Source organism: Scyliorhinus torazame, chromosome 1 (genome assembly GCF_047496885.1).
Source record: "Scyliorhinus torazame isolate Kashiwa2021f chromosome 1, sScyTor2.1, whole genome shotgun sequence".
NCBI classification, from domain to species: Eukaryota; Metazoa; Chordata; class Chondrichthyes; order Carcharhiniformes; family Scyliorhinidae; genus Scyliorhinus; species Scyliorhinus torazame.
In genome coordinates this window covers 299479164-299491287 of record NC_092707.1, presented here as the reverse complement: position 1 = coordinate 299491287, position 12124 = coordinate 299479164, and the positions used below count along the sequence as shown (strand labels likewise).

Sequence of the window (12124 nt, the reverse complement as noted above, 5' to 3'; positions counted from 1 at the left end):
TACTTGCTGTAACCTGCTTTGATACAAGTTTGTAATAAAATACGTTTTTAAAAAACGGAAGCAAAGTACTGTTCACACCCCTGTCAGCATCAACGGGGCCGAGGTGGAGATGGTTAGCAGTTTCAAATTCCTAGACGTGCACATCACCATAAATCTGTCCTGGTCCACCCACCTCGACGATACCATCAAGAAAGCACAACAGCGCCTATACTTCCTCAGGAAACTAAGGAAAATCGGCATGTCCACACTGATTCTTACCAACTTTTACAGGTACACCTTAGAAAACATCCTATCTGGCTACATCACAGCCTGGTATGGCAACTGCTCAGCCCAAGACCGCAACAAACTTCAGAGAGCCGTGAACACAGCCCAGTCCATCACACAAATCTGCCCCCATCCATTAACTCTATCTACACCACCCGCTGCCTTGGGAAAGCGGGCAGCATAATCAACGACCCCTCCCACCCGACTTATTCACTCTTCCAACTTCTTCCATCGGGCAGGAGATACAAAAGTCTGAGAACACGCATGAACAGACTGAAAAACAGCTTCTCTGCTGCGGTTACCAGACACCTAAACGACCCTCTTATGGACTGATTTGATTGATACTACACTCCTGTATGGTTCACCCGATGTTGGTGTCTATGTATTTACATTGCGTACCTTGTGTTGCCCTATTATGTATTTTCTTTTTCTTTTTTTTTCATGTACTAGATGATCTGTTTGAGCTGCTTGCAGAAAAATACTTTCCACTATACCTCGGTACACGTGACAATAAACAAATCCAATCCAGGTACCCTGCTTTGATGCTAACCACACTTTTTATAAACACTCTGAGTGATGACTCCTCACCACATTAAAAGGAGCTAAGTTCTTTCTGCTGAGAAAAAGAGGAAATGAAAGCTGTGAATCATAGCAAGAGAGTTTCTAAACATCATGGTTAGCATCAAAGCAGGGCACTTGAGCTACATTAAAGCATGAAGGGAAAGACAAATAAACAAACCCCCTAAGCAGCTACATCTAAACCAATAAGACTATAGAACCAAATAATCTCTACAGTGCAGAAGGAGCTCAATCGGCCCAGCGAGTTTGCACTAGTCTACCTACTAGGCCCACTTATCCGCGCTATCCCCGTACTCCGCCTAAACTACACATCTCTGGACACTAAAGGGGAAATTTAGCATGGCCAACCCACCTAACCTGCACTTCTTTGGACTGTGGGAGGAAACTGGAGCATTCGGATGCAATCCACACAGACACGGGGAAAAAGTGCACAGACAGTCACCCAAAGCTGGAATTGAACCTGGCTCCCTGGTGCTGTGAGGCAGCAGTGCTGACCACTGTGCTACCCTGCCACCCTGTTAAAATTGTTAATCACTGGCTAGTGAAATGTATTGGTCTGTGAAATTAAGTGGAAGATTTGCATTTCAGAGGATGTCAAGGGATTTGAAACCCTTTGAAGTGTACTTGGCTTTTGAGGAAGCCTCTGGCACTTGTAACAGCTGCTGTTTTAAACATTTCTGTTTGATGCAGCAGATGTTAGCAAAGAGTAAGTGAAAATGCAAGGATTTTTCACGACTGCTTGGACTGCTCTTCAGCCTTCAGGCGGGGTGACTGATGGCCGTCTCTGATGGGCGTTTCTATTGGGAGGGGTTGGGTCACCCTCATGCGTACATACTGTGAGGGATGACCTATTATTCCCATGGTGGGGGGGTGGCGAGGGAAGGATACCCCTACTTGTCAGCCGGGAGAGGGGTGGGGCAGGATTTGTGGTGTGGAGGGGGGGGGGGGGAGGCCTGCTGCTGGACCGCGGTATCGGGCCTCCCAGTCAGAATGGCAGCCCAATACTGGGTCTCTGACAGAATCCAGCGAGCTCTTCCACATGCATAAATTAGCATGTAAAGGGAGAGACTCTCATATTGGTCCTCGCTCCCAAAACCAGCGAGGACCACCAGCGATTCTCCACTGGCAAGAGCCCTTAAGCTCCGGAACGGAGAATCCAGGCCTATGTGCAAGGTCAGAGGTTGGTCACTCAGTTCCCTGTTCTTCTGTGATAGAATCCAGACTTCAATGTGCAGGGTAACGTTTCATCATTTCCAGCATATAGATTCAAGCTCCAGACCCACTATGCAACTGATACAAGCTAAGTCCAGTCAAACTGTGCCACAGTTAATTAATATTGACTCAGAAAGTGGGTTACATATTAGTGTCAAATACTGGAGTGCAGGAAGTAAAAGATGGGCAAAAAAGAAATCATGGCATTGGACTGCAAAATTCAGGAAACTCATTGAAAGCTCTAATAGTGATTTAGAATAAACAATGGAGTGGTGGTTAGTGACAGCTGATCGAGGACCAATAAGTAAAAAGTGAATCCCTTGAAATTAGTTTGGTAAAGAAGCAATTTTATGCTCATTTATGGTGAACTCATGACAGAATCCTACCATCAATATCCTTAAATAATTCAGTTCATAATAGCAATTTCTAAATGTACCGCTTCAAGTGCCACAGGTAAGTTCATTGATCCAGGCGCTCTCAGATTGCAATGTTTGCTGATTACAAAAATTATTTTGTTCACTCTGAGGGAGCTTTGTACTGTCAGAGGTCCCACTTTCTCGATCAGGTATACAACCTACCCTCTCAGATGCACATAAACGATTCCTGTGCAGTTATTTCAAAGAAGAGGAGGTAGTTCTCTCTGGTGTCATGGACAATATTTATCCACCAATTAACATCACGAAAAACAGAATGTCTGGCCATTCTGACATTGCTATTCATGTTACTTTGCTGTGCGCCTATTGGCCTTCACATTACTTAAGTTGCAATACCTCAAACGTACCTAACTAACTGAAAAGCACTTTTGGATATTCAAAGGTTATGAAAGATCTTGTATAAATGCAAACCTTTTTATTCATCACTCTGCCAGTATAGTTTTGGCAGTCTAGTAATGAAAAACAAACATAAATGAGATGGGTTCCTGTTACACTTTTGCCAAAGTTGCAGTGGCTGAGTGAGAGAAGTTCATCCCAGCAAGATCCACAGTTCAATTCCCGATCTCTGCTGAGGGAGCTAATCTTGGCGAGAGTGATGTCAATTGCTCTTGAACTAGCCACAGGGAGACAATTTTCTCGGTTTATTTTAGAATTCAAATTCAAGTTTAACCATCTATCATGGTGAGATTAGAACCTGTAACCCCCAGAGCATTGCATTTGTCAAAATTGTCTAGGACAGCTGTCGTCAATTTACTAGCTGCTCAATCTGTTTACTAACATCCTGACCAATTTTAAGGCATGCATTGTAGTTTGTGGCTTGTTTTCTGAGCCAAGGAGTGTTCTGGCAGAACTCCATCAAAAACAGAACTCCCGTCATCTCTGCCTATTCAATCAGTCCCAATTGTACTCATCATGTCAGGTCTTAACCAAATCAATCTATCAACTTGGGTGCATCAGCAGGCAATTGACTGAAACAATCTAAATCCAATGGAAGGCAAGTTGGAGTATCTGATCAATGCGGGATTGCATTCCTCCATGCACTCACTGGGAAAGAAACCTGCACTTGAGGCTTTTAATATATTACATAACTGTTATCAAAGTCTTACATAAACCTGTCCAGTATTTGCTTTTACTCCATTTCAACACCACCATTCTCAATCCCTCTTGTCTGACACCTGGTATGGAATGAGCACAAATTTCCTCCAATTAAACACTGAAAAAATTGAAACTATTATCTTTGGTCTCCACTACAAACTCTATTCCTTAGCCACTGACTTCATCTCCGTCTTGCTCACTGTCCGAGGGTCAACCGGATTATACACAACTGCAGACATCTCTGACCCTGAACTATGCGTCTCATGCTTCATTCCCACCTATTTTCACCTCCATAATATCCCATCTTCATCCATGCCTCAGTTCAGCTGCTATTGGAACCCTCATCCATGATTTTGTTAAATCTAGACTCAAATGTTACGGTGCTCTTTTGCTTAACCTTACTTTTTAATCCTTCATAAACTGGAGTTAATCAAAAACACTGTTACATGTGTTCTAAGAGGACATATTAGAAAATTGGGTCCAGAAATGGGATTGAAGATGTAGTAGGCAATTTAGGGGTTAAACAGACTGAGGGAAAAACTGCAAACATGGAGTCATAGGGATACATCCACACCTAGCCTGAGTTACATTGTCTTAGTCAGACTTAAACTTGTTGGTGGGAATACACAAGATGCCCCTGTTCAGCAAGATTGATTCACTCAAGATCCATTGTCTTTTGGGACACTCCTGACTGACCAGCTATTATCTCACTACAGAGTCCGATGGCCTCTTTGTCCATCAATGGGAGGTTAATTGCATATCAACAGTCTTTTGATACCTACTGTTGACCCATTTAATTTTTGCTATTTCCCCTCTGTCAACATCTGCTTCAAACTTGCAATGTCTATCCTTAACCTTTTTTCATTGACACCTTTTGTAGAGTGCACATTTTCCCACAGGGATATATTGTCAATGTGTCAGTCAATAGATATATTACCCAAATCCCCTAATCCCAATATTTCTGTCAATATCTGAGATATATAAAAGGCCATATCCACCGCCTCTACAAGGCTTAACATCTCAGCAACCAAGGTGCTTTTGACTACTCTCCTTATTTTCTTTGTTTCCCACACAAAAGGGAAACATTTACCATTGTTCCCCAAAAGGAAAATTATAAAACCTCCTGCGCTTGAAACCCCATCACATAAATTTGCGTAGGACGCATCACTATAAACTATGAGTTTCAAGTGCCTAAGGTCACCTAAAACCAGAAACCTCAAAACACACTCCTGCATTTTTAGTTTGACCAACGCTTTATTTGCTCTTATTATGTCTTCCACTTTGGGATCATTCATTTTTGTACTCAACTCTAAGACATCAAAACTCACGTCCTGTCTAATCTGTCTACCTAACCAATTCAGTTGCCCAATTAAACTTCGCAGTTGCTCTTTTTCCACCTTTGAAACCATTGTGTCTTTTTGTGAAACCCGGCCATGACTAATTGCTATTGGGCTGATGCTTTCCAAATAAGATTGCTGACGTAAAGTTGCCCCTAACTTAGTCTGTCCGATTTCCAGTCCAATATATTTAAATGCACCGGAAGCCTGACTTCCAACCCTGAATTCTTTCCTCAAACCAGAGATTACAATAGCTTCGAAATAACTAGTCCCACCCCACAAAAAATCATCAACATGCAACATAAAGATGCCAGAAAGATTTCCAATATAGTGCCAGCAAAACAATGCCGGATCTGCTTTCAACTGGCAACAGCCTAACTTTAACAATACTGACCTTACTGAAAAGTACCAGACTCTAGACGCATCATTCAGTCCATATACACATTTGTTCAACTTCCAGAGTACCCCTTCAGTGTTAGCTGCCTCTTTAGGAGGACAGAGAACAATGTCTCTCTGGAGCTGATGCTCCTGCAAAAAGGCAGATTTTATATCTATAGATTTGCACTCCCATGCCTTTGTGGCTAATAGAGCCAAGAAGATCTTTAAAATAACCTTTCCTGCCGTAGGTGAACCTACCCTTAAATCCTGATCTTCTAAGTTTTCCTCAAGGCCTTTGCCTTATAAGTTCCATCCGGAAGAACCTTTTCCATGCAAATCCATCTGTGGGATAGAGCTCTTTGTCCCCTATCTGGTACTTCCGTGTATACCCCAAATTCAGTCCAACTATGCAGTTCTTGCTGTTTGGCATCTTTGATAACTTTTTCATCTAATTTATTGGAAGCCACCAAAATCTGACATGCATGTGGGCTTCTACTCCTATTAGTATTTGTAGTCTTACTCATGTTCCGAGATCTTGATAAACTACGTCCCCTCTCCCGCCTGGTATCTTGTTCTGTACTGCTACTGCTATCTTTCCCTTCTGCTGTGTGATGTCCTTTCAATAGTTCTCGACCTTTTCCTGTGGACCTGTTCACTATCCGATGTACTATCTGAACTGGCACTGCGTTTCTGTGCCCTCCATTTTTGAACTTTGTGTTCCCAATCCATTGTCTTGACTCCCTCCCCTGAATGCTGTACATTCAACAAATGTTTATACTTTCCAGTGGCCTTCCCTGCTCTACTAATAACAGTTGCATCCTTCCATTGACAAGACCCTTCGGGCAAGTATGTCACTTTTGTACCAATGTTTGGCAGTTGTCCTTTTGGAAAAATGGCCTGTTGTAATTCAGCAGAAGTGTTGTGTTCCTCTACAGAAACCCTGTCTATATCAGTTAACTGGTCCTCATAGTTCTGTAACACGTGCGTACCAGATGATTCTGGTTCTTCGTCATGTCTGTCTGCTCTGTCTAAATTTGAAAATTTGTAATCTGTACCCATTATCCTTGATGAATGTACCCAAACAGCTTGATTGCCATGTTGCAAACTAATTGTTTTGCCATCTATGCCGATGATCTTCCCTGGGCCTTTCCATTCATTAAAACTGTTTCTCTTATAGCATACTATGTCTCCTTGCTGAAAAACGGTATCTGATGGCCGTAAATTATGTTTTAAAGCTCTGCGAATTCTTTCAGAGACTTCTGCTTCCAAAAAAGCTTTTCTACTGCTATGTAATGCATTTAAATGCTCAGCAAAGGCAGAGCTAATTGAAGTCCCTTCCCTGGCCATCTAAAATGGATGGATGTTTAGGATTTCTACCAAACACTAATTGATAGGGACTATAGCCCCCAACCATCTGCAATGAATTATTTGCCTGATCCGCCCATGCTAAAGCTGAATTTAGCTTGCAGTTTGATCTATCTGCCAAAATTTTCCAAAGCATGTCATCGATGACAGCATGATTTCTTGCACAGACACCATTACTAAATGGGCTTTCTGCAGCCGTATTCATAACTCTGATATTCATGTTTTCACACATATCCCTAAACTCATCATTAGCAAATTCTCCCCCATTGTCCGTAAGGAATTTTGCCGGTGGACCCATTCCTGTCTCTAACCATTTTTCCACGATTTGATCCAGAATTACTCTCTTTTCTTTACTTCGTACAATCATTGATTGACTAAATCTGGTTGCTAAAACTACAAAATGCAAAATAAATATCTTGTTGGCTTTATCCCAGATCTTAAGGTCCATGGTCACAATGTGGTTAAAATCCCTGGCCAAAGGTAGGGTTACTATCGGTCATGCTGGTGTCCTTCTGTACTTCCTACAAACTTCACAGCAATCACTAACCTGTTCTATCAGTTTAGTATAGTCTTCATTCCTTACCCCTGCATCCTTTAATACATTTTTCAGCCTCCGAGGAGACGAATATGCAAATTGCCTATGCAGTTTTAGTACAACAAGCTTTTTATCAGCTAATGTTCAATTTCCAGCTGCCAATAACACATCCTTAACAACTGCACCTGAAATATTATTTGTCAATAATGGAATACAATAGTGTCCCGACTGTGTAAATTGTAAGTCCACTGTCTTTCCAAAAACTGTTGCCTTATCCTGTTCCATATCCAGTTTCATGTGTCCTTTCTTCATCGATGGTCTGCTCAGAAGCAAAGGTAGCTCACTTGATACAACATCCGTGCTAATGAAATGATTCACTCCGGCAAAATTGCAAAGTATCACCACTCTTTACAGCGACTTCAGAGTATTATCGTCCCCAAACCTGAAACTTGTGGAACTTTCAAATTCCTTAACCTTGTTACGATTTTCAGCGTTCAAGGAGTCCAGGTAACATTTTTACCAGTCAGCTCCACACACAGTAGATGTGCAGCCACTGTCCAATACAGCACAATTGAAGGATTCAGCAACCAACACCCTCATTACCGGTGTAAAACTGCTTGTTAATAGGACAATGCCTTCTTTCTGGTCACTATCTTTTTCCTCTTCTGACTCTTCTGTGTCATGTGTCACTTCAAACACTATTATAATATGTTGGACAGTTGAAAGCATAATGGTATTGAGAGTCACATCGAAAACATTGATTTATCATACCCTGGGCATTTCTGGGGTTCATCTTCCTATTGTAGGTTCTAACTGGGTTTCTGTCTTCATAATTTCCAGGTCCCAATCTCCTTCTCTTGTCTTGGAACCTGTTTGTAGCCGTGCGATTTCGCCATCCTGTTAGTAGGGTGTCTTCCATATTCTGCTTTATTGCAGACTGACCTATTTGGGTCATCACAGCCATCGGAATCGAATGTTTCCCCAAAAACTTTTTTAAAGCTTCTGTCATCTGATCGAATAAGGTGTCCTTATCCGCAAACTGAACCCCTGTCAAAACCAGGAGCCTAACCATGTTGCTCACTCTAGCACAGTCAAGTAATTTAAAGGCCAACACAGACTGTGGAAATTCCAGGTTGTGTTTCTGCAGCCTTTTATATAGTCTGCCAAATTCCATTATATTGTCTTCCATGGAGAATTCCTCTATTTTCCAGAACCTATCAAAATCCGACCATGCTTCATATGCACTTAACAAGTCATCCTTTTTATAAATCTTATCCATATATTGTAATAGAGTCTCCAAACCTTCTTCTGAGTCTAACTCTTCCAATTCCATCTCAGAAAACACTTTGCTTCAGATTTTACTGTCATAAGGTAGAGAAAGAGCCAATGCCATACCTTGTTTTCTCTTTCCCAAGGCAGTTACCTTAGTCCACATAACTACTGCACTTTTCCATTGATCGTACGATCCCCTTTCAGAAAATAAGGGGGGTAGTCATATCCAGCCATCTTTATCCTAGATTCAGCCATATATCTTTTTTTTTCTCTCACTCACTCCTTGGTTTGGTCTGGAAAAGTTGTATGTTCAAACCTTCACATTTGCCCAGCAACCGTCCTCTGCTACCATTTGTTAGACGTTTAGCTGCTGTTGTATAAAGAGTCCAAAGGTTCGGCTCCTTTTCACAAACACCTTTATTTCACTTTAACAGACTCTGCGCAATACTCTATCTTCACGTCACCTGACACAAAGGCCACCTGAAGCCTCTTTACATATCAGTGTCAATTATTGGATACTTAACATAAATGAGACAACTAATTGGAATGTTTCTTAACCCATTACTTAACATTCTGGTCCGGTCTCTTGGCCACTGTGAGAGCTGACCAGGCATCCATAACACATGTATTAACCAGCACCAAGTCCTGCTTACCCCTCATTCTTCTGCGTGTTGATCTACATAAGTCCCTGGGCAGTCAAAAACTCAATTTTCATTCTTGTGTTGAAATCCATCCATGGGATCACTGCTCCCATTTCTGTAACTTCCCCCAATTCTACAATTTTCTGATATCCTGGTGCTCCCCCAATTCTGACCTCTTGCACATTCCTGACTTCCTTTGCCACACATTGGTGGCAATGCCTTCAGACATCTAGGCCCTAAGAGGTCTTTAATTCCACTCCTTTAAGTTGCTCTTCTTTAAATTTCTCCTTAAAACCAAACTTTTTGACCACCTCTTCTAATATCTCTGCATGGCTGGAATTAAATTTTGTCTGATAATGCTTCTGTGAAATTCCTTGGATCATTTTTATTAGGTTATGCTCTCCATCTCTTCTAATATCTCTGTATGGCCGGAATCAAATTGTGTCTGATAATCCTTTTGTGAAATTCTTTGGATCATTTTTATTAGATTATGCTCTCCATCTTCAGTGGAAATAGATAAAGATTACAAAACTCTACAGAGCACAGTGATTCTTAGAAAATGGAATTATTTTCTTGCTGTGTGGAACATTGAACACCATTTGTGCATTTTCTCTGTTAATGTGGTGAGGAAGAGGTTTGGGGATTATTTGTAGATTTCTTTCTTTTAGGAAGCTTTAACTAAGATTACTGACCGTCATTGAGGGATTAGAGGCATGGAGTAGAGTCCATGAGAGTACACGTTACTGTTACAGAGAGCAAGTTGGCCTCCTTTCACTCTGAATTTTACTGTCTTTCTGTCTATATTTACATTTGTTACTATATATATGTTACTTGAAACAAACTGGAAGTATCATGATTCAGCAGCAAATTCTTAATTTCGGGAAATAAGAGTTAAGCTCCACACAGTGGTAAGCATAACAAAAAAAGCATCTCACCCCTACTGCAATGATATGGATCTCTATACAAAGGATTTGTGTCTTGCTTATATAATAACACAATGTGTCACCGTGTCTTACTCCTTCAGCACTCACCTTTCAATGTGGCCTTCTTCAGTACCTTCATAGCATAGAGTTGCCCAGCATCAGAGCCTTTGATTTTCTTAACAAGAAATACCTTTGAAGAAACAAAACAGAAGAATGTGTCATTGTAGATTCTTTCATGAAGGTGAATACTGCAAGATTAATCCTTTTGTGTCAAATGTCTCTTATAAATCAATCTTTTCCACTAACAAGGGAAAATAGTGGATCATTTATGCCCTCATATCTATCCTTCCGTTTGGTTAGGTCATGGCTGAATAGTATCTCAATTCTATTTTCCTGTCTTAATCTATATTTATCCATGCCCCTACCTAACAAAAATCTATCAACCTCAGTCTTGATCATTTCAATTGACCTGCAAGGATGAGGACTGTTTTGTTTTCAATGTAACTTTTAAGCCTTTAGCTAATTAAAAAACCCAACATGTAAGTTATTGAACAGAATTTGTCATGAATCATGACCACTACTACGGCTAAGAAACATACCAGGAAATGGACAATGGCCATTAAAAAAATCATGACTTCAGACACTGCAACAAAAGAAATGACTGAAGGTTCCCCTTTAATGGAATACAGATGACATGTGATGGAAGAGCGTCTTGGAGTCTTGGACCTTTACAAATGGGAGTCAGATGTGGACGTCCTACCCCCATTTCTGATAGATCCAGTTTTTGCTGGTAAAGGCAGGTTAAGGCAATGTGGGAGTCACAAATTAATGCAGTAAACATAAACAATCTTAAAGGTTAGATTAAATTTGTTTGAGTATCATTATGTGGAGTTTTCTAAATCACTGTCTCTTTAAACTTTTAACAGAACAGGTCAAAGCTGTCATGAGAATTTTAAATAACCTCCGTTACACTGCTTTGATTGACAAGCCATCTGCTATGGGTTAGGAGGAAAAATTAACAACTTTTCACATAGTTTCAATCGAGTTCTTTATTAAATTTTTCCAGGGCCATTATTATGCCAGTATGAATGCGTGGTTGAGTTTCAAAACCAACAATTATCTCAACAGGGGGTTCTGAGTTCATAGTTTGATTAACATTTCAAGGAAGCCACTGAAAGATTTTTTTTTTTTATTGAATAGAAGTTTGTTTTTATAAAAGATTAACTACTGGAGATTTAAATTGCATCACTGGGATTTTCTTCACTATCAAGAGTGTATCAGAGCTACAGTGCTTCCCTTGGTGGATACTGGTTGAGTGGCTATGGGGTGGCATGGTGGCTATGAAAATTTATCGGGTGAGTGAGGGTCATGTATAAGGAGGCATGGAGTACAGGCAGGGGATGAAGAGATATGTGAGGTAGAGATCCCAAAAGCTTGTTGAACAAGTGAGAAGAGGTCCTATAGAATCGAGGCGAGGCTTCTAACCAACCTGCCATGGTACTCACCTAATCTAGTGGCTTCTGCATTGCTTCCAGGGTTGGTGGGTCTGACTATCCTTCCCTAAACCCCCACCTCACCTCCGCCCACCATCCTGGATTGAAAAGTACACGTTTCAGGGCACATTTAGGAAAATTCCTCCAATTGGGGTGCTTGACTGTCTGAGAAAATCTGGCGCTAAGCCTCAAAATTGTTTAAAATGGAAACGCAATCATCAGAAATAGTAACACACTAAAGGGTAGAATCACTTCATTGGACAATCCTGGCCTGCTTCAAATTAAACATTTGGTCAATCTATGTTCTCAACCGTATTCCACGACTAGTATAACCAAAAACTGGTGTTCAAGAATTGAATAAAGTGCCTTCTAATCGTAGTACCAGCTCATGTGGTAGTGTCTGCTCAACTAGGAATTGAAATTAATATAAATGTGGCCACAGTCCCTGAGGACCGTAGGCTGCTCTCCCCTTTGAGAGCTAACTGGTGGTGATTCAACCGGAGGATCACCACACCTCAGGCACGGGGCAATGTTGAGAAGGCGGTGCCTTTGTGTATAATCTCAGCAGTTTTGGGAATTGAACTGGCGCTGTTGGC

At 41.1% G+C, this 12124-nt stretch overlaps 1 protein-coding gene across 5 annotated transcripts in view; it reads right to left on the bottom strand.

Moving 5' to 3' along the window:
• The window catches only part of rps6ka2 (ribosomal protein S6 kinase, polypeptide 2), a 531365-nt gene that overhangs the window by 179307 nt on the left and 339934 nt on the right, over positions 1 to 12124 (bottom strand). For all 5 annotated transcript variants that reach the window (XM_072507735.1, XM_072507736.1, XM_072507732.1 and 2 more), the window contains one exon: positions 10144 to 10225. In XM_072507735.1, the coding sequence (XP_072363836.1) occupies positions 10144 to 10225 (82 nt within the window). The remainder of the gene's footprint in view (positions 1 to 10143; positions 10226 to 12124) is intronic.